Source organism: Rhinolophus hipposideros (assembly GCF_964194185.1).
Source record: "Rhinolophus hipposideros genome assembly, chromosome: 9".
In the NCBI taxonomy this organism is placed as follows: Eukaryota; Metazoa; Chordata; class Mammalia; order Chiroptera; family Rhinolophidae; genus Rhinolophus; species Rhinolophus hipposideros.
Window position 1 is genome coordinate 84,785,876 of NC_138055.1, and position 27,784 is coordinate 84,813,659.

At 33.6% G+C, this 27,784-nt stretch overlaps 1 protein-coding gene across 1 annotated transcript in view; it reads right to left on the bottom strand.

Annotated features, from left to right (window-relative positions):
- EEA1 (early endosome antigen 1) overlaps positions 1-27,784 on the bottom strand; it is a 106,671-nt gene that overhangs the window by 28,222 nt on the left and 50,665 nt on the right. The window contains exons 11-17 of the mRNA XM_081060371.1: positions 20,981-21,319; positions 15,370-15,519; positions 14,171-14,290; positions 7,998-8,201; positions 4,859-5,059; positions 3,783-3,896; positions 1,094-1,249 (exon numbers count right to left, since the gene is read on the bottom strand). Of these exons, the coding sequence (XP_080916497.1) occupies positions 1,094-1,249; positions 3,783-3,896; positions 4,859-5,059; positions 7,998-8,201; positions 14,171-14,290; positions 15,370-15,519; positions 20,981-21,319 (1,284 nt within the window). The remainder of the gene's footprint in view (positions 1-1,093; positions 1,250-3,782; positions 3,897-4,858; positions 5,060-7,997; positions 8,202-14,170; positions 14,291-15,369; positions 15,520-20,980; positions 21,320-27,784) is intronic.

Consider the following 27,784-nt stretch of genomic DNA (forward strand, 5'->3'; position numbering starts at 1 on the left):
GTATTTTATAAACTAAGTACCTGTGGCTCTTACTTGACACCGATATTGGATATTTGATGTAACTAATATTAATTTTATAACAATATATTGAAAAACATGTGGAATATTTCCTAAAATAACAAAATGTTAAAGATCTAATAATCACAATAGACACTATTGGTTCTAAATAACTACTTAAAAAGATACCCAATGGAATTCTCATTAGGCACTTTTCAATAAGACAGTTTTTCTGTTCTTTTCAACCATTACATAAAGTAATGTCATTACAGTTATCTCTGGCCATAAAGAACAGAAAAAGGAACCCATAAACAGAATTGTAAATGTAATTTTTGTTCCCTGTAATATTGGTATGGATATATACATATATATATATACATATATATATGTATATATATACACATCCTATGATTGTATAATCGTACAGAAGTGCCTCACTTGATTATGAAGGTATAACTTACATGTATATGTGTATATAAACTTGAGAAATTTTTGTTTAACTAATAGTAGTTCCAATGTAAAGGACAAAGAACTCAGGTCAAATCCTTCTCTGATATGTCTGGTCATTGAATCTCTTTAGTACATCAACATTTTCACTTGAGTTGTGTTAAAGTCAGAAGCAGTTTACCACAGAGTACGTTTATTATTAAATTAAAAACAAAATCCAAAGGGCATAAATGTCAAGTTTACAAAAGGAAGAAGTCTACCACATCTTCAGTATTATATTGGAATAATAAGGTGAGGACATGGGAATGATAGAACAAAAGAAACTTTTGTTAAACAGCAAAAACCAGTAAGTTCCTTGTAATTACAGAGTACATACCTGATTGACCGTCTCTTTGAAATACTAGTTATTACAAAGGAACCAAAAAATATGTTAACTGTCATTTGTAAAAGCCACCCATTAATGAAGAAATTAAAAGTAAAGGTGGAATTCAAAATTAAGAAACAAAAAATTACAAGTAACTAAAAAATTTTTTATATCACAACTTCATCTTTGTTTGCAAATTTAAAATCTTTGATTCCATCCAGGTCATCAGTTTCCATTGCTCCAGCAGTAGAAAATATGGCTAAATTCAATTTTTTTAATACAAACCTTAATTTGACCTTCCAATTCTTCAGTTTTCTGTTCTAAAGAGAGGTGTTTCTCTTTATATTCTTTGAGATGACTTTCCAGCTGACTGCAATGCTCTTGCTTATCCTGTAAGTTTGTAATAGCCTGATCCAACTGAGTAGTGATCTTATTTAACTCCTGTAGAGAAGTACAATTGAAGAAAATTTTGTTAAGTTTTACTTTATTGTAGTGCCCACATGTTTGGTCAAAGTAAAACTGTAAACTCTAATTTTATTTAAGAAACTATTTGGAGTAAGATCACTGATAGCCTCATGATAATTCAGTGCTTAAATTTATCCAACAATATAAAGGATCGGAACTGAAGTTGTGTACAGTCTGACATACTAGGTTTATAAGCAATAACAATTCAATAACTTTTTCTAGGAAGCCAAAAAACACAAAAGAATAATAAACAAGCTAATAATAAAATAACATTTTTATAATTAAATGTCTTAACTATTTAAGACATCATTTTTAAAAATAACATTTTAAAAAATGTAAATGATTACAAATATGACACTTGGAATATCTAGTTACACAGAAAGATCAAAATAAAAACTATTAATAAATCCACCACCCACAGATAATCATTATTAATGTTTTGATAACTTTCCTTCCAGTTTTTTCTGTATGTGAGTTTCTATTTTTGATTTATACTTTTAAAATAAAAACAGGATCTTGCTTTACATACTATTTTACCATAACTGCCTTTGTTGTTACATAATAAGACATCATGAAACTGTGACATTTTCTAAAATAGCATTTTACTTGACTGAATAAATTTCCATTTTATTGATACAGACCATTTTTTATCCAAATATTCTATTTTAGATTCTTAGATTGCTACTAAAGTTTCTGCATTTATTAGCAGAGATGCAAACAACATGCTTAAAGCTGTGATTATTCTCTTAAAATAAAGGACTAAAAGTGAGCTAAAGAATATGAAAAATCCTGAAGTTCTTGAAATAGATTGCCCAACAGCTTCCCCTCCCACCATCAAAAGGTTAAACCACCACTAGCAATGTATAAAAGTGGTTTGTTCAATGCCATCTCCAGACCTTCCAGTGTTAATTCAACACACACACACACACACACCACACACACACACATTTTACCTCAATAAGGGCATATTCCATTATTGTCTTCATTTGCAATTCTTAATGAACTTGAATATTTGCTAATAGTTTTGATCATTTACTTTTTGTAGGTTCATTTATTTCTTATGTAAAAGTATTTTAAATATCAAGGATATTAACCATTCATCAGACATACTTCAGAAAATGTTTTATTCTTTTGTTATTTGCTTTAGAATTTTGTTAGTAATATTTTTGGCAGATAAATTTTTAACTTTTATATGGTTATTCTTATAAATAATTTTCCATTATAGTATCTGGCACTGATTTTGTGCTTAGAAAATACTTTCCAGATGTGCTTACAAATAATGTAAGAGAAAAGCAAGTTGCAGAACAACATACATAGTGATTCTATGTGAATAAAAGAAAAATGTGTGTGTGTGTTTATTTGTTCAGTGCTTATAGCAGTCTGGAAGGATACATACCAAATTTAATAGCAAACATTCCATCTACCGTGTTTCCCTGAAAATAAGACCTAGCAGGACCATCAGCTCTAATGCATCTTTTGGGGCAAAAATTAATATAAGACCCGATCTTATTTTAATATAAGACCAGGTATAATACAATATAATGTAATACCAGGTCTATAATAAATAGAATAGAATAGAATAGAATAGAATAGAATAGAATAGAATAGAATAGAATAGAATAGAATAGAATAGAATAGAATAGAATACCAGGTCTTACATAATACAATATAAGACCGCGTCTTATATTAATTTTTGCTCCAAAAGACGTATTAGAGCTGGTGGTCCAGCTAGGTCTTATCTTCAGGTAAACACGGTAAGGAGGAAATAGGATTGGGGTTTAGGGTTAATATAGTAAACAGTTTTCTTTTGTTAACTTGATAGACTAGTACATTGTTTTTAAAAGTTGGCTCAGCAACCAGTATTACTTCTCAAATAAAAAATAAATTTCAAAAACTCCTATCTGGTAAAAGGCAAGAATAATCTACTAGCATTTTGATCTTGGCCCTAAGTAGCAAGCTTTTACTTTATCAGATGTATTGAGAAAGGTAACTTCTATATTCCCTCCAGCCCCATTTACACCTACTCCCAAGAAAAGAGAGTAACTCTTATTACTGGGATGGAATACATGTTGCTTTTTTCTGCTTCCAACTGGTAAGTATATCTGGGTCATGGCCCAGATTGTCTGCTAAGAACTGGTGTGGAAGCTGGTCTCTTTTCCAGTCATTGGCACTTGATGGGATGAAGCAACAATTCCACAATTAGAAGTGAATATTTCAGTACCACAAGTTCTAGACTAGGGGAGAAATACAATATTAAGAAGCTCAGCCATAGCTGCACTGCAGTTTGTGCTTATCAAAAACAAAAACGATACTTTTATCTTTATCTGCCTGACTCCTGCACCTACCATCTACCACTCAACTATTCTGAATTCAGGAAGAAATTAAGGGTATGAATAAGCAAGTCGATCACAACATTATATAAAACTGAGTATCATCTTTATACATGTTTGTAATTAATTTATCTACCAAAACATTAGGCTATGGTATGAAATACATCAGGGTCCCCTACCTGCTGTTTATCTTGTAATGCATTTTGGGCTGTGTCCAAATGATTTTGAAGATCTGCTCTTTGAGCAGTTTTTGCTGCTTCTGCTGATAGCAGTAATTCAGTTTTGGCTTTAATCTGTAACAAAATTTACAAGTCATTTAATCTGTATTCAGTTCTTGATTTCCCCTTACTTGATCATGCATTGCTTTTGTCACTAAGCAATTTTAAAAATTAAGTCCTTTGGCAAAAAACATAAGAATTTAAACACTGAAAAACAAGTATGTGATAATTCTCCAAACAGGAATGAGTAGGGGAAAAGACTCCTAATAATGTTTGGAAAAATGATGAAAAGATGTCCCTGTATGTCACCAAAACACTTCTCCTCTCTTAAGTTGGACAGCCACATATTGGGTTGTCATATAAGTCATCTAACAAATAATTACATTTTAAAAAGAAATGTATATTCTTGTTTTCAAAGTTCTGTTATATTATTTCTTATTTTCAATGGAATTAGGAGTCAAACAGAGAAAATCAAGGCACAGAAATGTTTCTGTAACTTTTTCTACTGTAGTATAAGAAACCAATGATTGGAATGGAGAAAGAAATATGTCCCACCCTATAACTGACTTATTGAGCAAAATTTCTATATTGGCCTCTGAAAGAATATATACTAAAATACATAATGGTACCATACAGAGGTTGTGTGTTTTAAAAAAAATCATATATTTAAAGTAAATTTTTAAAAATCAAAGTCAGAAAATATTTAACCTAGAAAGCTGATGTATAATATCCAACTACTTTGAACTTCAAAAACAATAATAAGGACTTCATGAAAACAAAGAAAAGTAAAAACATTCAGTGGTTTCAGGAGGTGTAGTTTGCCAGAAGAGAGAGAAAAAAAAAAGGGCAAACAGGAAAGCTCAACAAATTGTCTAAATATGGTACAAACTTTACTTAATCCCTATTCCCAATTTTTTTCCATTAAGAAAGGGGGGTGATGGGCGCGTGGGCAGGGACAGAAATTTAAAACATTTGATGGCCTAAAATTAGTGCTGTATTCCTACAAACTCCTATTAAATTGCATAATTCAATATTACCTGTATGTCAAGCTGAGAGATCTTCTCCTTGCTTTCATTTAACTGACTATTTAATTCACTGACACTGGTTTCCAGGGAAAGGACCCGATCTTGTGCAGCTCTAAGATGTGCCTTCTGCTCTTGCACCTGATCATGCAAATTCTCCTGGGCTTGTTTATGGCTTTCGGACTGATTCTTTAGCTTCTCTGTTAGCTGAGTTACCTACCACACAAGCAAGACTCTAATTATGAAGATCACAAATGATATAACAAGAACTAAGAAACCCAAACCTAAGTACCATGAGAATATTAAAGTGCTGTAGGATAGGTTACCTCAAGTTTTTTTTTTCAAAAAGAATTGTTCATCTCTTTCCAAAAATAAGTAAACATAGTATCTCAAAATCATAAGAAATTATATCAAATTCACAGGTTCCTATTATTTTCAAACCCATCTCTGTTGAGCTGTAATTTACATAAAATAAAACCCAATTTAATTGTACAGTTTGAGAAGATTTGATAAACATATACACTCATTAACCATCCCCACAATCCAGATAGAGAACATTTCCATTACCCCAAAATGTTTCCTCATGCCCCTTTGCAGTTAGTACCCTCCACTCATCTCTAGCCCCAATCACTGCTCTCCATCATAGAGTAATGAGTTCCTTATATATCTGGATATTTCTGAATTGTCAGATATATATACTGTATATATTTTATCCTAGTCTGTTCCTTGGCTTTTATTTTCATAATGGTATCCTTTGAAAACTATACATTTTTAATTTAGGTAAAATCCAATTCATCTGATGTTTTCTTGGTATACTTTGCTTGAAATTGACTGAGTTTCTTGAATGTGGGTTCATATTTTTAATCAAATTTAAATTTTTTTCAGCTATTATTTCTATAAATATTTTCCTCCTCCTCACCCTTCTGTGACACTAATTATACATAGGCTAGATTACATGACACTGTCCCACAGGTCACTGAGGTACTGTTCATTTTTTTCCACCCTGTTTTTCCTCTGTGTTTCATTTTGGACAGTTTCAGTTACGTTGTCTTAATTTTTACTGATACTGTTTTCTACTTGCTTAATCTATTAAGCCCATCCAATAACGTTTTCATTTCCGATCTTTTTTTCTATCTCTAGAAGTTCTATTTAGTTATTTTTTTTTTGTTTCCACTTCTACTTCCATTATTATAGTTTTTCTCTTATCCATAAGTATATTTTAAGAACTGTTTTAAAGTATAGGTCTGATGACTCCATCATCTCTCATTTCAGGGTCTCTTCCCATCGAATGATTTTCTCCTGCCTATATAGCTCACGTTTTCTGCTTCTTCATGTCTAGTAATTTTTTGATATTTAATGTAACAGGGATTTTATTGTCTTCTTTTAAAGAATGCTGAATTTTGTTCCAACATCCAGTTAATATACTTATGGTTCAACTGGATCCTTTTGAGGCTTCTTTTTACGCTTTTTTAAGTCAGGTGTGCACTAGCTATTACTCTAAGGGCTAGTTTAGCTTTGCTTCTAAGATGTTACATCTCTGGGGTTTCTAATGAATACCCCTAAGTTCAACCACGTCTCTCTTCTCTGAGTGACTAGATCTTGAACATCTCCCAGCCCTGTGAGTTCTGATAATTTTTCAGCCTACAGCTCCTAATAATTGCTCATTACCTGACCTCATGGAATCCTACCTTACATTCCATGTACATCCTAGCACAACATTCAGCCAAAGGCTCAAGTGGATCCTCATGCAGATTTCCGGAGCTTTTTCTCCCCATATTCCCTCCACTCTGATATTCTCCCCTGCAAATCTGAGCTGCCTCAACCTCCCTGAACTTCAATCTCTCACTCTTCAGTTCAGTGAAGACCACTGTGTTTTCCTTAGATTTCCCCAAGCTGCACCACTGTCTTGAAAATGCCTCCAGGTCCAAAGTTGGAGTGGCCAAAAGACTCATTTCATCTGTTTCTCTTTTCTCAGGGGTCAAAGCGCTGTATAGGGCTGAAAAGAGTGGTTTAACACATTTTTTCCCCCACTTTTCTAGTTGTTTATGGTGGGAAGCCTAAGAGGCATCAGCTACTCCAACATGGCCAAAGACATAAGTACATAGATTTTTATTTATTCTTTTATTTTAAAAAATGCATAGGCTTTTCTGGTCATATTTGAATAATAAGCAAAATCAAGCTATATGATAGTTAGAACTAAACACTAGTCTAAAGAATTTTTCATAAAAATGGTAACCCCTGCCTCCCTGCCTTGAGCCTTGCCTTTGCTGGGAGCCTGCTACAAACCCTTTGGAGTGTATTTTCTCTTCTATTAATGGCCTTGAACCACCGCTTTCTGCCCGGGAACACTTTTACCTCTTTGAAGTATACTTTTTCTTTCAATAAACTACTTTTGCACTATTTAAAAAAAAAAAAAACTACTGGTCACTAAGGCTAACTTTGAACTCTGGGAAATATTTGTGTTATATTCTAATATCCAAATTAGAGAAGTTCTATGACCTACTTATACTTTACTACTTTCTCATTTAGGTAATTATAATTCCCTCAATGGACAATTCTTCCCCCCAAAAAAGTAACTATAATTTCTTTCCAGTTTGAAAATGTATTAAGCTAAATTTTATGTGTCTTTTAAACTACACACAAATTTTAGAATATGTAACACCAAAATTATCATTAGCTACATATTCCAAAGACATATACCTTATCAAAAAATAAGTAAGCACTAAGTCTGTATGCTAACCAATATACAGTAACAACTTAATACTTGGTTAGTACTTTCAGTGTATATATAGAGATAATGTTATTCATTCTTTTTCCAAAACAAAATAAAATGCCACCAGGCAAGTATGATTATTAATAACATCTCTACTTTACAATTGAGCTAACAAGGTGAAATAATTTGCTTGTGGTCACATAGGTAATAAGTTAAATCCTGGAACATGAACTGAGGTTTCCTTTCTCAAAATATGTTAACCTAATTTCACTACATTAACAACATACTTCTCAGGTAAATGAGATGGTATTTGTCAAAAATATATAATATAAAAAAAATCTTTAAAATAAGCAGAATAAAGAAGCATTTAAATAAAGCATTTTCTAAGATGTCGAGAGATAAAAGTAAATTTTAGAAATAGAATAGATTTGCTAAGCTTACTTGTTCCTGTAAGGCATGGTTTTTTTCTTGTAACTGGTTAAGAACAGCAGTCTCCCCTTCACCAGCCTGAATTTTTGCATAAAGATCTTCTCTTTCCTTTTCTAGTAAGGAAATATTTTCTTTACTCTTCTGTAATAAGGCTTCAAGGTTCTGGATCTTTTGGTCCTTATCGCCAATTTGACGCAGTACTTGTTCTAAGTCATTCTGTAAAGAATTGAAAACTACTAACCTTAAGGATAGAGAACTTAAAAAGTTATTCCTCAAACAAAATGATTGATAATAATTTTTATGATGCAAACTCTTAGTCTTACTTTTTTTTACTAATCATTACATGTTAACATGGCAAATATAATTAAATAATTAGTACTATATATTTAATATCAATCTATATTATTAATAACAAATTGGAATATAACAACAACAAAACCCTTCAATTCACCACATTCTTACTGTAACACTCTGACCTCACCACCTACTACTCTTCTTGTTCAATCCATTTGAGACCCATGGGACTCTCATCATTCTTTAATCACACCAGGCACATGCGCCCCTCGGAGTCTTTGCACTAATGCGTCTGCCTGGAACACTTCCCCCACAGTCACATGGCTCATTCCCTCCCCTTCAAATGTTTGCTCAAAGATCACGTTCTCAGTCAGTCCTGACCCTGACCATTACATTAAAAATTGTAACCTTTCCCAATATGGCCTCTCCTGAATATTTTTTTCTTTCCATAGCACTTATCTTCTAACAACATTAAATAATTTACTTATTTTTCATGTTTATCTGCCTACCTCTGCCCCCTCACTAGAATAAATGCTGCACAAAGGTGAGGATTTTTGTTTGTTTTATTCATTGATGTATCTAAGACACATGTTCTAAGATATTCATTGAATTAACAGAAAAATCAATGACTGCATTCTAACATACACACTCAGGAAGGCTCACTTCAGTACTACAAAATGTATCTGCTACCCATACATCAAGGGATCCCTCTTCTTTTCCTTTACCAAAGTAATGTCACGTGGAGTACAATGCAATAGCCCACATCCAAAACAATGCCCTAAAAAGCCCCTCTTCAAATCTTATTGTAGCCCACACCACCTTGTAAGACAGAGCTAGCAACCACCTGTTATCCTCAACGGTTTATGCCAACATTTGAAATCAGTCACTTTCGAACATACTCCTCATGCCTCCAAGCTTCAATCATGAAAAGATGAAAGGCAACCTAACCTTTCTGTTCTCATCCTGTTTCCAGCCACTAATGACTCGTCTCCATGTTCCACTAATCTTCTAGAACGTTAGCTTTTTTTCCAGAACAGTCACTATTTCCAAGGCATAACTGAGATGTGATTCTCCTTACACACACCGATTCCCCTTCAACTCCTAATACATAAGGCCTATTCTTCTGGGCAAGCAAGGGAGGTTGCCCCTTTCTTGGTTTTCGCTGTCATTATTCTCTTTCTTATGTAAAAGTTTCATGCTGCTTTTAGGGTCATTTATTTATTCTACCCTCTATTCACTGAAGACTTGAGACCTGATTTAGTCTTTCTCTAATCCCAATTTCTGCCAGTTTCCTAGGAAATACAAAAAAACAGAGAATTAAGAGCAAAGCCTCAACATGCACATCATCTTAATTCCTAGACCTTTACTCATTCTATTCAGTCACTCACGTGTAGAATCTTGTAAGTTGCTCCAGATGAAAAATTTCATCTATCTTACTCTGTGACCACAACTTCCTGTGTTCCAATTTCATGATCTCATTTCTGCTCTTCAATGTCACAGAGACATTCACCTCAATTTTCTTCAAGCTTATTTAGAATAAGGCTAGCTTCTTTTCCTGAACCTCACATATGGATATAAACCAACTTTATTCTTTCAACTATATTCTCCATTTCCTTTTACCCCCAAATTTCCAATACGGCCACCCCCCATAAAGCCCAATCCTAGATCGATATTTCAATCTGCTTCCTCCACCTCTACATTTCTAAGCACTGTTAGAGCAAAGTCACAAAACCCCACAAATCAGTGCTAATACAAATTTCTAGGCTCCAGCCTCCATTAATCCTCTCACTTAGTAAGCTTCTCGCCCGCGAACATTCCCCTCAATAACTGCATAAAAGCTTCAATATTCTCGAAATTCTCAGTCTCTGCTGCCTGACATTCAGGTATTATCTCCAACTTTATCCAAAAGGAGGGGGAGGGGATATCCATCAGGAATATCTGCCTTGATTTTTCTAGTTCTTAACACATAAAATTATATATATCCAACTTGCCTCTTTTCCTCAAGCTTCAAAACATATCCTTCAGAGGATAAATTCAAGCTTACCACCACCCATTGTATCAGTGACATCATAGCTTTTTATCAATACTTTATACCTTCAGTCATCTCTCCTTCTCCAACACCCTCAATTACTCCTTCCACCAATCCCTCTGTCTTAGACTATAACATGTTAAGACATCTCATTCTCAAGACACTTCCTGAACCAAGCCCCTCTCAATTTCTGCCCAGTCTTTATACAATTCACATTTAAATTTCAAAAGTAATGCACATTTACTTTCCTAACTCCCTCATCTCTCATTCACTCATCAATCAGAAATCTGACTTTCATCTATATCGCTTTATTCAAATTATGTCTAACAAGGTCACTAATTTACCTCTTTAATTGCTTAACCTAATGGACATTTTTCATTGATAATACTGGGCTTCCCCAGCACGCACCCACCTTTGAAGTCCTTTAGCTTCCACACTGGAGGTTCTCCTGAATTACTCTGATCATTTTCTCTTTAGGCGGCTTTTCCTCTACTTATCCATTCCTTAAGTGCCAGTATTTCCCAGAAGTCTTGTGTTACTCGTTATCTATTTTTCTTATGATACTCTCTTCCCTGGCTGACCACATCTATTTCAATAATTCCATTTACCTCATCTATACTGATGTCTCTCACAGCTAATATATTTAACATGGTCCCCTCCTCCAAGCTCTAAATTAACAAATCCCATAGGTGCCTCAAGACACATCCAAAACTACACTGATCACATTCCCCTATAAAATGTGATGGCCATTTGTCGCACATTCACTAACACAGTTGATGACACCTCCATTTACCATGCACTCAGTGTTATCACTCAGGAAGTCATTCCTTTTCTCTCTCATTCCCTACAACTGTTAAGTCAACAAGTCCTATTTATTTTACCTCCCACGTATTACTAATATTTGTCCCTACAACACTTTTTTAACAATTGCTTGAACTAAGATCACTATTATTTTTCATCTAAACTACTGAATTTATTAGTCTTTTAACTGATCTCCTGTTTCAGAATATTCCTTCCAATATCCATCCTTCACATAACCATAAGAATAAGCCATTTAAAAATCAAATTTGGCTATGGTACTTCTATCTTAAGACCTTCAATACCTTTCTATCTTCAAGAATAAATGTCACACAAGGCCTTCCATAAACTTACACGTCTAATGCTCCAGCCTCTTCTCTAACTAATCTCTCCATTACTTCTGAAGCCCCAGCAAAAGCTAACAGTTTAGTTGCCACCAGCTTCAGTACCCTTGTCCTTGTAACTTCGTGGAGTATACGCCTCACTGTCACCATCTTTGCAACCCAGAAACATCTATGCAAACATCTATCCTTTGCAACTCAGGTTGTCACTTCTAGCAAGTTTTTAATGACTGCTCTTTCCAGATTCTATCCAAGTTAGATAACTATCCTCTATGCTACCATAATAACTTTATAAACATATATACACCTAGAACTACACTTATTAAATCTCTTTTAATTAGTTTTTAGGACTTTTCATGTTTCCATATAAGAGACTTTGCCTGGCTTCTTTGCCATCCTTTTCTTATTCTTCCCCAGGGAATGAGAATTTAACTAATTGGAAAGTTTGGATAAAAAACTAAGCTCATTTAATTCAGCCCCTTGCTCTCCCCTCAGTCTGAGAGACAATCTGTCTATAAGAAGGTGAAAGACTGTCATTTCCAGCTTTGTCTGTGAGTGGATGGATAAATTTAATTATGGGGTACAGTACAGGAAAGCCCACTGGACTACAGACCTGTGCCAAATTCTCTACCTTGGGTTTACCCCCTATTTCTTTGCTACTTTTTAGAGTAAAACTCCTAGAGTTCTCTATATTCATGCTATCAAACTTCTCTCTTCCCATTTTCTCTTGAATTCTCTCCATCAGGCTTTCAGCCCTCCTGCTCTACCCAAATTGCTCTTACCAATGTCATCAATGACCTCCATGATGCCAAATCCAATCGGATTCTCAGTCTTCATCCTGTTTGACCTCCATCCTTCTGACTATCCAAGCCAAAAGCCTTGGCATCATTCTTGACTTCTCTCTACATGTCCCACATCAATCTATCAGTATTTATCAGCTTCACCATTACCTTTACCTACATCTGGAAACCAACCATTTCTCACTACCTGTATTTTTTGCACCCTGGTCTAACCTATATCATTTATTGTCTGGATTATTGTAGTAGTCTCTCAATACGCCTATTGGAGTAGGCGTATACTCCAAGAAGTTACAAGTTAATTTATTTGCTTCTCATGTGCCCCCACAGTCTACTCTCAATACAGCACCCAGGGTAAGGCTGTGAAATTCTAAGTCAGATCATGTTATTCCTTTGCTTAGAACCTCCAATGATTTCTCACCCCACTCAGAGCAAAATCCTTAAAACAACCAGTAACATGCCTCTCTCTCCCTTCTGGGAGGCTCGACATGTTCTGACCCTCTATGATCTCTTCTGACTGTGCCCCTTTTAATACTTCTCATTATTCACATCACTGCAGCCACTGGCTTTCCTATGTTCCCTAGATATGCTCTTGCCTCAGGGCCTTTTAGTACACTGATGTTCTTCTCTCTGATATCCACACGGCTCACACCCTCTTTTCTTCCTTCAGGACTTTCATCAGCTCAGAGAGGCCTTCCCTGGCACAGCTATCTAACATTGCAGTCATTGACCTCCAGCTTCCTAGATACTTCCTACTCCTCGCCCTTTTTTCATCCCTAACACTTACTACCATTTTAACACATTATATTTTGCCTATTTATCTTGGCTATTGTTTGTCCCTCACTAAGCTCCACGAGAGCAGACATTTTTATCTGTTTTCTTCACTGTCATGTCTACAAAATCACTTCCTTGGCTAAGAGCAGACATTAATATGTATTGGCTGACTCACTGAATGAAAGAACAAATATGTGAATACAGCGCTTTGATCTCTGTCCATGTGACTCCCAGGCCCCTCTCCAAATTCAAAAAGGAGAGAAGGCCTGTTACTTACTGCCTCCTTTAAACTCCAACCTTGTTTCTGTGTGCACAGCATTAGATTGCCATTCCTAGAAAGCAGCACTGTATCTTACTCATCTCTATTTCAGAGCTTATCACAGGGCCTGGCATATAGTCCTCAGTAATAGTCACTGAATTAATGAAAGGTTGAAGGAGTAAGTGAATGTCAAAGTCGAATTCATTTCAAACATTTAGGCACCTTCTTCCCCTCACCATAACAAAACAAAAATTTAACTTCTTTCAATCTTCTCAGGTATTATGAATTTAACCAATCACTTATATCTTCTAAACCTACAATTCCAATGTTGATACAATAGTTCTGAAGCAGGGAAAGACATGACCAACAAACATTAAGTCCTACTCCAGGAAATACAAAATGTTCTTTTTTACTGGGCTAACTAAACCCAGAAATTTTATTTGTATTTTTTGAACTTTCAAATGAGTTATTTAAACAATACATCTAAAACTAATATAATTTTGTATATCAACAGTAACTGGATAATAAATTAATAAATAATAAACAATACTAAATAATAATATATTATGTATAAAATAAATAATAAACACATTTTATTTAAATAAATTTAATAGATAGATTTAGTTAAGAAATTTAATGACTAAATATTTTTACAAATAAAAAATTTATTTATAATATATAATAAATCTATTTGTAATAAATAATTTCAAAATATTTTAAAGAAAATTTTCAACATACCAATCAAAAGAAAAAGGTTTTCTGATTATCCAGATACTGAAAATTACCAACAGCCTTCATAATCAGGTATTTTACATTATCTATTTTTACCAAAAGAAAAAAATAATGATTTGGCTATTTTTGTTTAAAAGACTAATAATTCAAATAATATTTACCTGAGCTTCTCGAAGTTTTGCTGTAGTGCTTTGCTGAAGAGCTTGTTGTTCTTGATGCTGTTGCTTTGTTTTATCTAATTGATGCTGTAATTCTGTGAAATTTGTTACTTTTTCCTTCAACTTAAAAAAAATGTAGACTGTCAGTTGACAACTTAAAGGCATAATGCTGTCATTCATAAACACCTGGCATTACTTCAAATCTCACAATTCTCAAGTCTGAATAGAAAACTAAATTCAGACAATATATAATCAACCTTAGGAGTAATATGTTATTACTTATAAAAGCTTAATATCATGATTAGGAAACTATTCCCTAGGAATAGACTCTCATCCTGAAAAGAATATAATTCTTTTTCTAGGCAGGCATCTACTTTTTTATTGTTTTTTGTATACTAATAATATCAAGGAATTAATTACATACAAATTTTTGTAACAATTATCTAAACCACAGTATTGGTATAGATATAGATATAATTTACATATAATTTACATATAGGTATGTAAATTATATCTATATCTATATATTTTGTACAATCATAATTATCACTTATTGGAAAAAAATAGGATCATCTAACACATCTAAGATTTTGGGTCAAGAAAAAAATCTGTTGCTGAAGCTACAGATTTTAACTCTCAGCATTTGTTCAATTCTAATGAAAGACACAATGCAATAACTTTTACTTTAGCCAAATAATAGGATTTTTGGCAACTACACCTTTAATTGGGAAAGCATTCAATCTTATGTGTGATTTTTAAAATTGTAAATCTTTGAATGCAAACTCAAAGTTTCTATGCATCATGTACGTGTCACCAATGACCCTCACAAACTGTTCACTTTTCACTGTTTCATTAGGAAGTGGCCCTTCCTGGGTAGGAAGACTCTTCTCAGCAACCTGACAGGTTCACGGCCAGAATATTTCCTGCCTAAAGCAGGAATACTGCCTAAAGGGTAGTATTCTTTTACATTTTTGTTGAGCGCTGCAGGACACATAGTCACAACAAAATGACTTAATGTAGTTAATAAGTAGGATGTTTTTATTGGGGAGAAATACACGTCACAATTTAAAGTTAAAAAAAAAAAAGGAACTGACCAGTCAAAAGCTCTTGACAATGAAAAGACTGAAACATAACAATATTCAAGATGCCTCAAATCTATCAACAAATTTGCTAATATAAACTCATTTGAAATGCTAGCTTACTTGTTCTTCTAAACGAGAAAGTTTGAGTTGTAGGTCAGCCACTTGTTGTTCTTTATCCATCAACTTTTCACTTGAAAGCTGTCTCTGTTCCTTTAGCCTGCCATGCGCTTCCCCTAGTTGGCGCTCTGTCTCCAGAAGTTTGCCATGTAACTTTAAAAAAGAAAACAAGTATAGACACCTGTATAAACACAGACACTACCATCACCACCATCACCTGTTTTTCCAAACATCGTTTTACCTTTCTCCAATGTAAGTATAATATTGTAATTTTTATGATACTTTGAGGGAACTGAAGATCCAAGTGAATTTTAATCACATAAATTATGATGAATCACACAAAATTATGATTAAACATCACAGTTTCTGGTTTTCTTGCTCTCTTAAAAAAAATACAATGAACCACAGGATCTTGTTTAGGCATAAGGGTCAGAATCACTTGAAGAACTTAAAATAATAAAATGAAACTTAAAAATTAAGACAGCGCACACACAGACCTATTCCAAAATACTTTAAAAATATTCCACAGTTATTCTTGTTGTTTTTCTATAGTTATGAACCACCACTTGACCTCTTTTCATTGGGTATTGAAGAGAGCACAAAGCACTTCAAAATCCTCAAAATGGCACATAATTTCTAAATAAAATAGAGAAGAGAATCTATTTTTTTAAATATTAGGTCACCCTCACTCACTTACTCTAAAATTGCCACCCAGTTAAAACTAAAGGAGAGATTTGACCTGGAGCTAAGAACCATCACATTCTCAAATTCTTTATTTTCTCTAATACCACCAGAATTAACAGTAACCTCTTAGGATTAGGGGTGCGGGGCTGCTTTCCATTAAAACCCATTTTAAAAAGATAAAAGTTTGGATTACTTTCTGAAGAATTACTGCACAAATGCTGGGCATGTAGAGCAAAAAAGAGTTGTGTGGAGATAAGTATACAGGACGTTTGGCAAGGCTCTGACACACCAGCCTCAAAACACAAACAAATGCATATGCCTCGATAAAGTAAAAAATTAATACAAAACATTCTATACAATTGCTTTCTATCTAAACTATTCATGTTAAATCTTAAAATATTAAGAATCTATAGCCCTTGTGTCATATTTATACTTAAACGCTCTATGCCTGCATATTTCTTTATAACAATTCATAGTTGGCAAGGAAAAAGTAAAATTCTATCGGAAAATGGACACTCACTCTTTTCTTATGCTATGAAAAAAACTGTGGCTATCAGAATATATCCTATCCTTAATTTAAAAAGAAAGTTAATTTCTAATTGAAATATGCTTCCATCTAACTAAAACAGGAGGCAGTAACAGTTAAAGAGAATGTATTTATTTTATCCTTGTCCTTAGCCAGCACCCTGACATCTGTCTCCTTTTCATTCTTCTAAAAATGCAGTGAACTGGCACTATAATAACTATCCCAATCTTTTCCTTCTCACGTGGTGAGAAACAAGTAGGCCCATCCTGGTATATGCAAGCAAAGCAGGCCTTCAAAGTAAACTCGGATTTCCAGCATCTAAGTGCTGGATCTCTTCCAAACAGGCATCACCCATGTCGAGTCCCTAAGCTTGCTGGGTAAGAATCTCCTGATATCATTGTTAATACACAGATAATCAGACTTCTCCCCTACAAGTTAGACTGAGTACATTTGAGCTGAAGTCGAGAAATCCATGTTTTCATAACAAGAATCAGATGATATTTAGATTCAGGAGAATTCAGAAATCATGTTCCAAAAAGCAACCCTTTAAAGAGAAGCAGTTTTCAATCTCAACCGCACACAGTACAATCACAAGAGAGACGTTTAAATATGCCAATGCCCAGGCATATGCCAGAGATTCTGATGCAGCTGCATCATGGGTGAGGCTTTGGTCTCGGTAATTTTTTACACCTCCCCAGGTCTTGGACTCGGTAATTTTTTACATCTCCCCAGGTGATTCTGTTGTACAGAGTTGAGAACGACAAAATTAAAGATAACTATTGCTTGAAGATTTACTAAAGAGAGTGTGAAAAAAAGATATGTATTTTTTGTAACATTGTCAAACATTACTGTATGATTCCTGATAAATCTCTGAACTTTAATAAAGAAATGAATCTCAAATTAAAGGTGCCCAAAGATGTAAGCAGACCAAAATCACTTATACAATGATGCCAATACCATTTTTGAGCAAATATGTTAAAGAAAAAGAAGTTAAAAATAAAAATAATACACACTGGAGTTATTAATAAAATGGTCAACCTTAAAGTTGTAATTTCAGATATATGTATATATGCATATGTTCTTTAATAAATTCAGTTTTGCAAACTTATTTTCATAATTCTTTATTCATTATATTCCTAATAACGTTTACTATGCTCCAGGCCATATTTTACATGTTTCATAAATATTAACTAATTTAATACTTATAATAACCCTATGAAGAACGTTCCATTATTGTCTTCATTTTATAGGTGAGCAAAGTGAGACACAAATTAGATAACTTGCATGAGATCACACAATTTGTAGACCACAGAATTAGAACTCAGGAAGCTGGTTCCTAAATTCATACTGATAAACCACTAGGCTATTCAAGATTGCATGTGAGATGATTTTTAAAAGTTAAATTGGGAGGGTGATGAGGGTAAGGGGGATCAAATATATGGTGATGGAAGGAGAACTGACTCTGGGTGGTGAACACACAATGGGATTTATAGATGATATAATACAGAATTGTACACCTGAAATCTATGTAAATTTACTAACAATTGTCACCCCAATAAATCTAATTATGTAAAAAAAAGATATTCAATAAATGGCTTTTGGTAGAAAAACCAAAATAAATAAATAAATAAATAAATAAAAGTTAAATTGATGACATCTAATTTTTTAATTACAAAACAAATCATTATCTGCACATGTGTGGCTATTTTCGAAGTGCTCATGAACACAAATATGAAGCATATTATGGTACTTTGTTTTCAAGTCCTTTGTTGACAATTGCCAGCTACGTAATTTTGTCGGCAGTGAAATGGATGCTGAGTATGATACAGTGGAGAGCAAAACAAACCCAGTTCTGCCTATATCTTTAAGGATATTGAAAAAAGGTTTAAGGTGAGGTTCACTTCCATTCTTGCAACAAATATTTACCGAAAGCCTTGAGTATAGAGGCTGAGAGAATATAGAATAAAACAAATTCCTCACATTAAGGAGCTCACTGTCCAATGGGGATTGTAGACAATATGGAAGGAAACAAAAAAAACTAATATACAGTACAATGCGTTATAAAAAAGAAGAAAAAAGAAGCTTCCAGAATATAAGGAACAAACTATTTAAACAGAATGGTCCTGGAAGGGTTTGTTGAGGCAATGGCACTTAAGCCAGCCCTGTGAAGACCTGAAGTCAAGAGCACACTGAGAAGGAATAGACCCAGGCAGAGGCCCTAAGGCAGAAAAGCACCTGACACGCTGGTGTGTCTGAGGACCGGAAAGGAGACCAACATGGTCACCGCAGTAGGAAAGAGCAGTTTGCAGACATAGTGTGGACCACACTCCACACAGAGGCTTACACACCAAATTAAGTCATTTGGTTTTGGTTCGAAATGTAATGCAAAACCACTTTAAACAGAGTGTTAAGGAGAGGAAGAAAGTGATATCCTTCATGTTTTAAAAATGTCTGCCTGTCTTCTTTATGGAGAATAGATGAAGGAGGTCACTAGAAGACGGGAAACTTGTAGGAGGGCTAACACAGTAGCCCAGGTCATCAGTGACAGTGGCTTAGGGGAAGGTTGGGAGCAGTCCACATGAAAGGAGGTAGACAGATCTGAGACATACTTTGATGGTGGAATCCAGACACTACGCTGAAAGAAAGCATCACTTCAAGGTCTTCTCTTTGACTTCTTTATTTTGTACAGAACTGTGACTGAACCAAATCATCACATATTCAAGGCTTCATATAAAAATCTGTGTTTGAGTAGGTGCTGAGACATTCCTGATGCCCCTCCCTCCACCCACTGACAACCAAATGCAGCCCAAATTCCTCAGCCTGCTATTCCAGACCCTATGTAATAAAGTCCCAAATGCTCTTTCCAGTCACAATAGTCCACTTCTATTACACATACTATCCTAAGAGCAAATCAGTGTCCCTTCATGCGTCCTGTAATACTTGCTTGCCACTAGTTTTCTCACGCTATTCCTTCTGCCTGGAAGACCCTCCTGCCTTTAAAGCGTTCCTTGCCTAAAACTATCCAATATCGCAATTTCAAGCATCACCTTTCTCTCACACAAAGCTTTTCCTGATCACATAAGTGGATAAAATAATTACACAATATGAAGTACTATGTGGGAGAGGAACTCTTCTAAATTCTCATAGTGTGTGTATACGGGATCATTTTATTGTATTTCTCACGTTCTTTGGTATAGGATAGGCACTTACCTTATCCTCAATGAGATATGCATAACTATTAAAGATAGGTACTGTGTTCTTTTTCATTTCTGTATCTCCTAACAATAAGGCACAGTGTCGTGTACAAACCATAAATGCCCGGTTTGTTTATCTGAACTGAAAGTCAAATATCTAAGTGATTTTATTCACTGATATCCCCAAGCCTCAGTTTCCTTCCATTTTGCATGCCTGCATTTATTCATTCACTGACTTATTCACTAAAACATTTGCTGATTAACAAACAATGTGCCAGGTAGTGAGGATAAAAAAATTAGTAAAACATGGTCTTTGCACCCAGAGAGATCAGAGTCTGGTGAAGAAACATGTATGGTAATATAACTATGCTGTGGTAAGTAAAAGAGTCAAGATATGTACACAGTTGAGTCATCTTTTGGGAGGGGGAGGGTTAGAAGTGGCATTGTTCAGAAAAAGATTTGTAGAAAAGTGACAAGTGAAATAATTAGTATTTATCAAGGAGAAGACGAGTAGGAAGAATATCTCAGGCCAAGAAGACAGAAGAATTGATGTTACAAAAGCAAGCATCACTGCCACTTAAGTGAAAATAGTTGAACACTATCAAAAAAGTGGGAGGACTTTATTCTTCCCCAAATTTCCATTTTTCAACCAATTGTTAGTGTTATCTACAAGAAATAATTAGAATACATAATTCAAAAATTAAATTAATGGCAAAGTCAAAACTTGCATTAAACTTCATCTGATAGACATTATTTTCTAATAAAAATACTTGTTAGGACTAATATGTTTTCTTCTTTTAATTAAAATATCTAATTTTTATATTATTGGTTTAACAATAATTATATTTTCAAAATTCAGTAACAAAAAAAGAAAAAGGATAAGAATCTTTAAGTTAAAGAATTGTCAACAATTTGAATTAATTACAAAAGCTAAAACCTGCTAAGTAGCTACCACATATTAAGCAATGACAGGTACAAATTCAGAAACACTGCACAACAATACTTTGATAGATACTATCTTTTTTTTTCTCCTCTTAAGTTGGAAGCTGAAATGAAAGGAAATGAGGTCTGACTCAATACTATAGTTGTGAAAACTAAAAGTTAATTTTTAAATGGTAATTTTTTAATAAACTATATTAAGACCAAATAACCATCAAACACACTAAGAAGAACTGATTAGAGCCATTCAAATAAGTAAAACATCTCTTACTTGATGAACTTCACTTTGGAGTTGTAGCCCATGCTGCTCCTTTTCTTCCCTCTGCTGCTGTAGTTGTTTAAACTCCGCCTTGAGATGCTGGTACTTGGTCTCTACTTCTGATAATTCTTCTTTGAGCTTTTGAGTAGCTTCTCCCTTTTCACATAATTCTGCCTGTATTCTCTGCAGTGAGGTTTCAGATGTAGATAATCTTGACTGAAGCTGTTGATAATCTAGATCTTTTTGATGAAGGCTTGCTTGTATATTCTTTTTACTCATACATTCTTCATTATGTTTATCTTCTAACTGAGTGTAGTCGAGTTCTTTCTTCAGCAACTTTTCAGTCAAGTTCTGAAATATCAATTTAACAATTTATTTCCTTTTCTAATATTTTTAATTATCCAAACAATTCTAAAGAATTATCATCTCCTACTAAATGTTTTAGTCAATATTATAATATAAAAACAGTGAAAATACTCTGGCCAAGAAGAATGATTACTACTAAGTTATGATTATTGGTCCACTTAACTGAAGTTTTAATGTAATTTAAGAATTACCAACAAAATTTTGACTTAAAGTGTAAACCCTAAAATCTACTAGATTCCTTAGATAAGAATATTTGTATGCTCTCATTTGAGTTAAAATTAAAACTACCCTTCTATCATCAACAATTATTTTGAATAACAACATACTATGGCAATTCTGATTTCTGGCTTTGAATTTCATAGTTAGTAAGAGCTTTAGCATAGCAATCCCAGTCAATACATGAGTATGCCTGATCCTACTCATTCCTTGTTTTTGTTTTGTTTTTTCTCTTCTTGATAAAAACCATTTTTAAGAGTCACAAGTTTAAGACTAATTCCAATTTCTTTCTAAGTATGTAAAACTAGTGATCTAAAAATATCACTTACCTGCTTTATATTTTTTATTTTACTCAATACGATCAAGTACAAAATATACAAATGATACCTCCAATCAAACCCAGCCTAATCAAATGCCAAAGTCTAGTCTCAGTGGAGTTGTTACAGTTAACACTGACCATTTTAAGTCAACATCTTTACACATGTGAATCAGAATTTTGACTTAAATGTGTAAGAAAGACAGCTGGGATATGAAGCCTGGTGAGTCAATCCATGGACATACTCACTTTTTATATGCAGGGTGCTAGAAGGGGATAATGCAGAAATAGTAGAGGGCAATCAAAGCCTCTGGCCTTTAAACAGACTATAATCTAAATGAAACACACACATACAAAAAAAAAAAAGAACTTTTCTAAGAAAGTTAAAACATAATGTGCAAGCAAAAATAGATTAATACAAAAACTGTGTCAAATTTCTTCAAAGCATAATTTAAAAAAATAAAATAAAATGAACGAAGTCAGGTGGGGCTAACTAGTAAGTCACAATCACCTGAAAATAAAGTTTGAGCTTGGTTAAGTGGTGAGTGGAGTTAAATAATAGGTATACATGACTCATGCTATCTGCTGTATACAAAAAGACACAAAGGAATGGACAAACAAGTTGTACGTGGAGAAACAGCAAACACTATTACCTCAAGGAAAGTAATCTAGGTACCAAAGAGAGAAAGGTAGCAGTAACTTGTCTTAGAAAAAGTACAATAATGTAAATTATCAAGTAGGAATATATTGTAGAAAAAGCAGGGCCAAAAAAGATGATATAAGTATACATGAGAGACAAGATGAAAGAAAACTTAGAGATAAGAAGACCAACCAGAAGTTTGCAGCAAAATTAGCCAAGATATGTGTGCTCTGACCAACAGAAATAAAAAATTTAAAAAAAGACATAGAGCAAAATGACTAGAGAAAAAATAATACATTTAAGTCAAACTATATGTTAGAAAAATTTTCTTTTTATAAACATTTCTTCGTGTTACTAGTTACTAACTCCAAATCTTTCCTGATATAATCTCACACTTTCTCTTTTAAGAAAAAAAAAACATTTATTTTAGAATTTATAAGCTAAATTAAGTCTATTCATTGATCTATAAATGTGTTGCATCTTTTTAAATAAAATTCTAAGTTACTGAATTTCATGAATGCAACCATGCTCACAAACACTGAAAACTTAGGCAAGATATAATTTTAAAACACTCTACAAAAATTACAGCTAGTAATGAGCTAATGAGTCTTCTTCCCCAGAGGCTTACTTATAAAGTGATCAAGTAATCCTGCTAGTTCTGTTACATAAATCACCCCTTCACTCAGCTTCACTCTTTAAAAAGCAAAAACACATAAAAACCATTGACTGTTTAAAATCCACTTGTCCTAAAAAAAATAATCAAAAGCTACCTGCTTTATTGCACAGATGGGAGATAATTAAATTTTCTTTAAAATATCTTTAAAATCTAAACAACTTTTTTATTTTTAAAAGAAACTAATCCACTCATACTATATATTTTTTCCATGCAAAAGGCTAACTATATTTAGCACTATAAACTTTTCATTCTTATTATGGTCATCCAATAGTATAGTGAATACACGAATTTTAAAGATTGATTTTTTAAAAATACAGTAGAATCCATTAAAGAAAATAATAATTTCAGTTTCCCTTCATATTGGTCCTTACAACAAAATGTGAGTTAGACATTATCATCCCCATCATACAGATGAGGAAGCTATAGTTGAAAGACCTCCATATGACTTGGCCAACTGGTAAAGTCACATATGATTATTGTAAGTACAACACATTTTTCACAACACAATTCAGATACTCAATGAGTCAATTTGTGCTCCCCAAAATATATCCCATTCAAGTTTAAATTATAATATGAACGTTAAGCCTAACTCATAACATTATTATTATTTGCATAGGAAAAATTCTTTCCTTCCAAATGTCCAGTCCTCTTTAGATTTTTTTTCACCAACTCTTCTCTCAATATATTTTCTTACAGAGTCAATTTCCCTGTATTAAGCTCCATTATTCACTTGTTACTTGTCCAAATAATGAGAATGAATGCAAAAAAATTGCATTTTTTTTTAATACTTGATAGCTTACAAAGTGGTTTCAGGGTCTCATCCCATTTGTTTCTCCAAACAGTTTGGTGAGAATCAACAAACTGAACTACTTGTAGCTCTCCAACATCTCGAATTTTGTGTTTTTATATATTCCCATGCCTTCTGGATTTCTAGCTCTCAAAATGAATATCATTAACCCCTATGCCATGTGAAATGCTCTTTGGAATCCTTAAAGACTAAGCTAAAAATCTATGTCTTCCACAAAAGCTTTTCCTGAGTTACTAGGCAATAAGTTAGGAAAACTTCCACCTTGGTTCTGACCTAACCCTGTATTATAACACTTACCAAACAAAAATGAAAACAATAATTTACTGAAGTGCTTACTAAGTGCCTAAGTAACTAAATCTGAGCACTTTAACATCTATTAATTTCTTTAATACTCATATCAGTCCCTAGAGGTAAAGGGGTCATATTGGCACTTCTTAGCAGAAGAGGAAATAGACTTTGTAAGGTTGAGTGTCACAACCAGTCAGTGGCAAAACTGAGATTTAAACACACCTTTGACCACTGTACTATACAGTTCAGATCAATATACCACTTTGCCATACAGTGGTAATATAAAGCAGTATAACTTTTGCCACATCTGGCCCTCACTTTGGCCTATGAGCACTGCAATACTAGGACTGACGAAAAGGGGAGAGCAGTGAAGGATGGAAAAGGGTAAGAAGTGAGACTCAGAAAATACCTTACAATCTTACAATTTGAAAATACCTTACAATCTTACAATCACCTATACTGTATTAGTACCTTAAATAAGCATATGATTTGGCTCAGAATTTATATGTAAATAGTTAATTAAATTGAGCTGCAGAATTTTGCTTGAACATCAGAACATGATTCTTATAAAAGCTAAAAAAATGAAGTTTCTTCAATATTCCCCTTTTGTTTTTAAGTTTTCAAAGCCAGTAGTAGAAAACACTGGTTTAGTGCTGAAAATTTTGACATTAGCACAAAAACAATTCTTTTTTCCATTCATTACATATTGCAGTGTTCCCTATCTACCTGGATGCTGCCTTATCTACCTTATCTACCTAAGAGCCACTAAAGCTACTCAAGGCATTTTATGTAATAACCTTCAAAAGACCATATACAGAGATTTCCAAATTCAAAATACTTGGATATCACCACTGTCAACAATTATGGTTTGCCAAGGACAGGGGGTGAGGAGGGGTGCAGGAAACAGCAAGGATGGTAAGAAAAGGTAGAGGCACCTCTGTGCTTCTCTAACTGGTAAACACATCCTAAATAGGAAACCACTTTGAAAAAAAATTGTGAAGTCTTATAAAAGAATTATTAGGGTTAGTGAAGATCCTATTCCCTAATCAAAAACATTCTAATTTTACCACTCTAAACCACCATGATTCCATGTATTATTCAAAAAATAGCATAGTACTTCCTTTAACAATGTGTATGGTATGTATGTGTGTGCTCCATTACCTGACCATCCATCTCAGGTTATCAAATTCAAATCATGTCCTTTATTACTAGCTTAATGTTTCAAAAGTACATAGTAAGTTATAGTGATCATAATCAGTTTCGAAGAGATACACCACCAACCCTGGTAAACTGATATAATTACTTTGGAAAATAGTTTGAGGGGTCACCTAGTAAATGTAAACATATGTGTAGCCTACAACCCAGAAATTTCACTTACCTAGGAGTACAGAACAGAGAAATTCTTGCACAAATGCATGAGATTTCTATGTGAATATTCATAGCTACAATATTTGTAATAGCAAGGAAACAGAAAAACTGTGTGAAAAAATAGGAAGTACATATGGCTCACTGCTGCTACATTCCAAATAATCTGTCACATGGAAAAGCATTTATATATTTGAATTATAAACTGAGCTAGATGGTTTTTTCATGAAACACCATTTTTACTGAAAAGAATGAAAGACAAACTGATTATTCAGACAGGGGGAGAAGGAGAATCTATCACTTCAAATAACGGAACTGATTGTATGTGCTGTCAATGATCACATTAAAGCTTTCAAATGAAGCTTAGAATTTTGGAACACTTGTATCCACCACCCTGAGCTTGCCATTTAAGCCTATTCTGAGATTGATAGTGATATTGACAAATGTGATTGTTTTTATACAATGAAATGTGTAAATATTTGAAGGGTTTACATAACTCAATGAACAAATATTTTCCACACGACTAACGCATGATGTTACAAAATCTTGCACAGGAAATACATACTCAAAAAGTAAGATAGAGGAATGAAATTCAATGTTACAAAGTACAAAAACTACACTGATATGGTTTCAGATTCTACACTGTAACTAACTTTTGAGAAAGTACCTATCTAGTTTCAGTGTAGTAACAACAACAAAAATAGCTACAATTATCTGAAAAGGCTATTAAACTATCCATCCCTTTTCCAACTACATATCTGTATGAGACTGAATTTCCTTCATATATTTCAGCATCATAAAATAAAATATAAAAGCAGATTGAGAATCCATCTGTCCCGTAGTAAGCTAGACATTAAGAGGTTTGCAAAAATGTAAACCGCACCATTATTCTTTGTTTTGGAAAATATAGCCATTTTTAAAAAAATAAGAAATAGTAATATGTTAATACTTAATTGTTAATATTTTTTAAATAATATTTAAAATTTTATGTCTAATATGATAAGTATCCATAGATATAACCCCCAAAAGCAATTTTGAGAACGTAAAGCAGTCCTGAGATCAAGAAGTTTAAGAATTGTTGGCCAAGACACAAGCAACAAATTATCCCAAAACTTAGCAACTTAGAATTGTACCTATTATTTCACATAGTTTGTGAAGTCAGGAATCCAGAAGCAGCTTAGCTAAGTAGTTCCATTTCGGGGTCTCTCCTGAGGTGGGGGTAGTAAACTGTGGGCCATAACTACAGTCTCTGAAAACTTGAAAAGAGTTGGAGGATCTGCTTCCAAGCTATAGTTCACCTGGCTGTTGGCAAGAGGCTTAATATTTACAGTCAGTTCTGTGTGTGTTATGTGCAGTTGAGTCAGAGTCTACTCCTGGCAGCCCTATAAATGAATGATGTCTACAATGTCTTGTCCTCAAAAGCCCTGCTCAGCTCCTGCAGACTCATGCTTATGGCTTCTTTTATGGAGTCAGTCCTCTTTTTCTCCCTCCTGCCATGTTCTTTTCTTTCTTGATTTTCCCTTGTTATATTTCATCAAAATATTAGGTTCAAGTTACTAAAGCAAAGCCAACAAAATTCACCACACTTTTGAATATAAGGGTTTAATAACTCGTTATTCGCTTACCACCAAAAAAGTAAAGACGGGGAAAAAGTACTAATACCATTACTTTCCTTGCCCCCAAACTATATATTATCTATTGTTCATCTATAATGAAACAAGGTGAGAAATATTAACATTACAAAACACAAAATAAAGAACAAAGTTGGAGGTCTTTTCTGATTTCAAAATGTATTAAAAGCTACAGTAATCAAAACAAAGCTTCATGACATTGAATTTGGCAATGATTTCTTGGATAAGAAAACAAAGCACAGTCAACAAAAGTAAAAAATTGAATTACATCAAATTAAAAACTTCTGTGTATCAAAGGTTTGAAATTGTGATTTGTAATAAGAAATATACATTTGGTCTTCATCCTCATTTCTGGAATAGACTCCTAAAACCCTTAGAATTTTCTGTGATGAGAGCAATAAAGATGTCTTTTGTTATTCATCACAAATCCCTTTCAACCACCTATGAGTTTATATCCATGAGGTGATTTTTCTTTCTTTTTTTTTTTTTTTTTTTTTTTTTTTTTTTTTT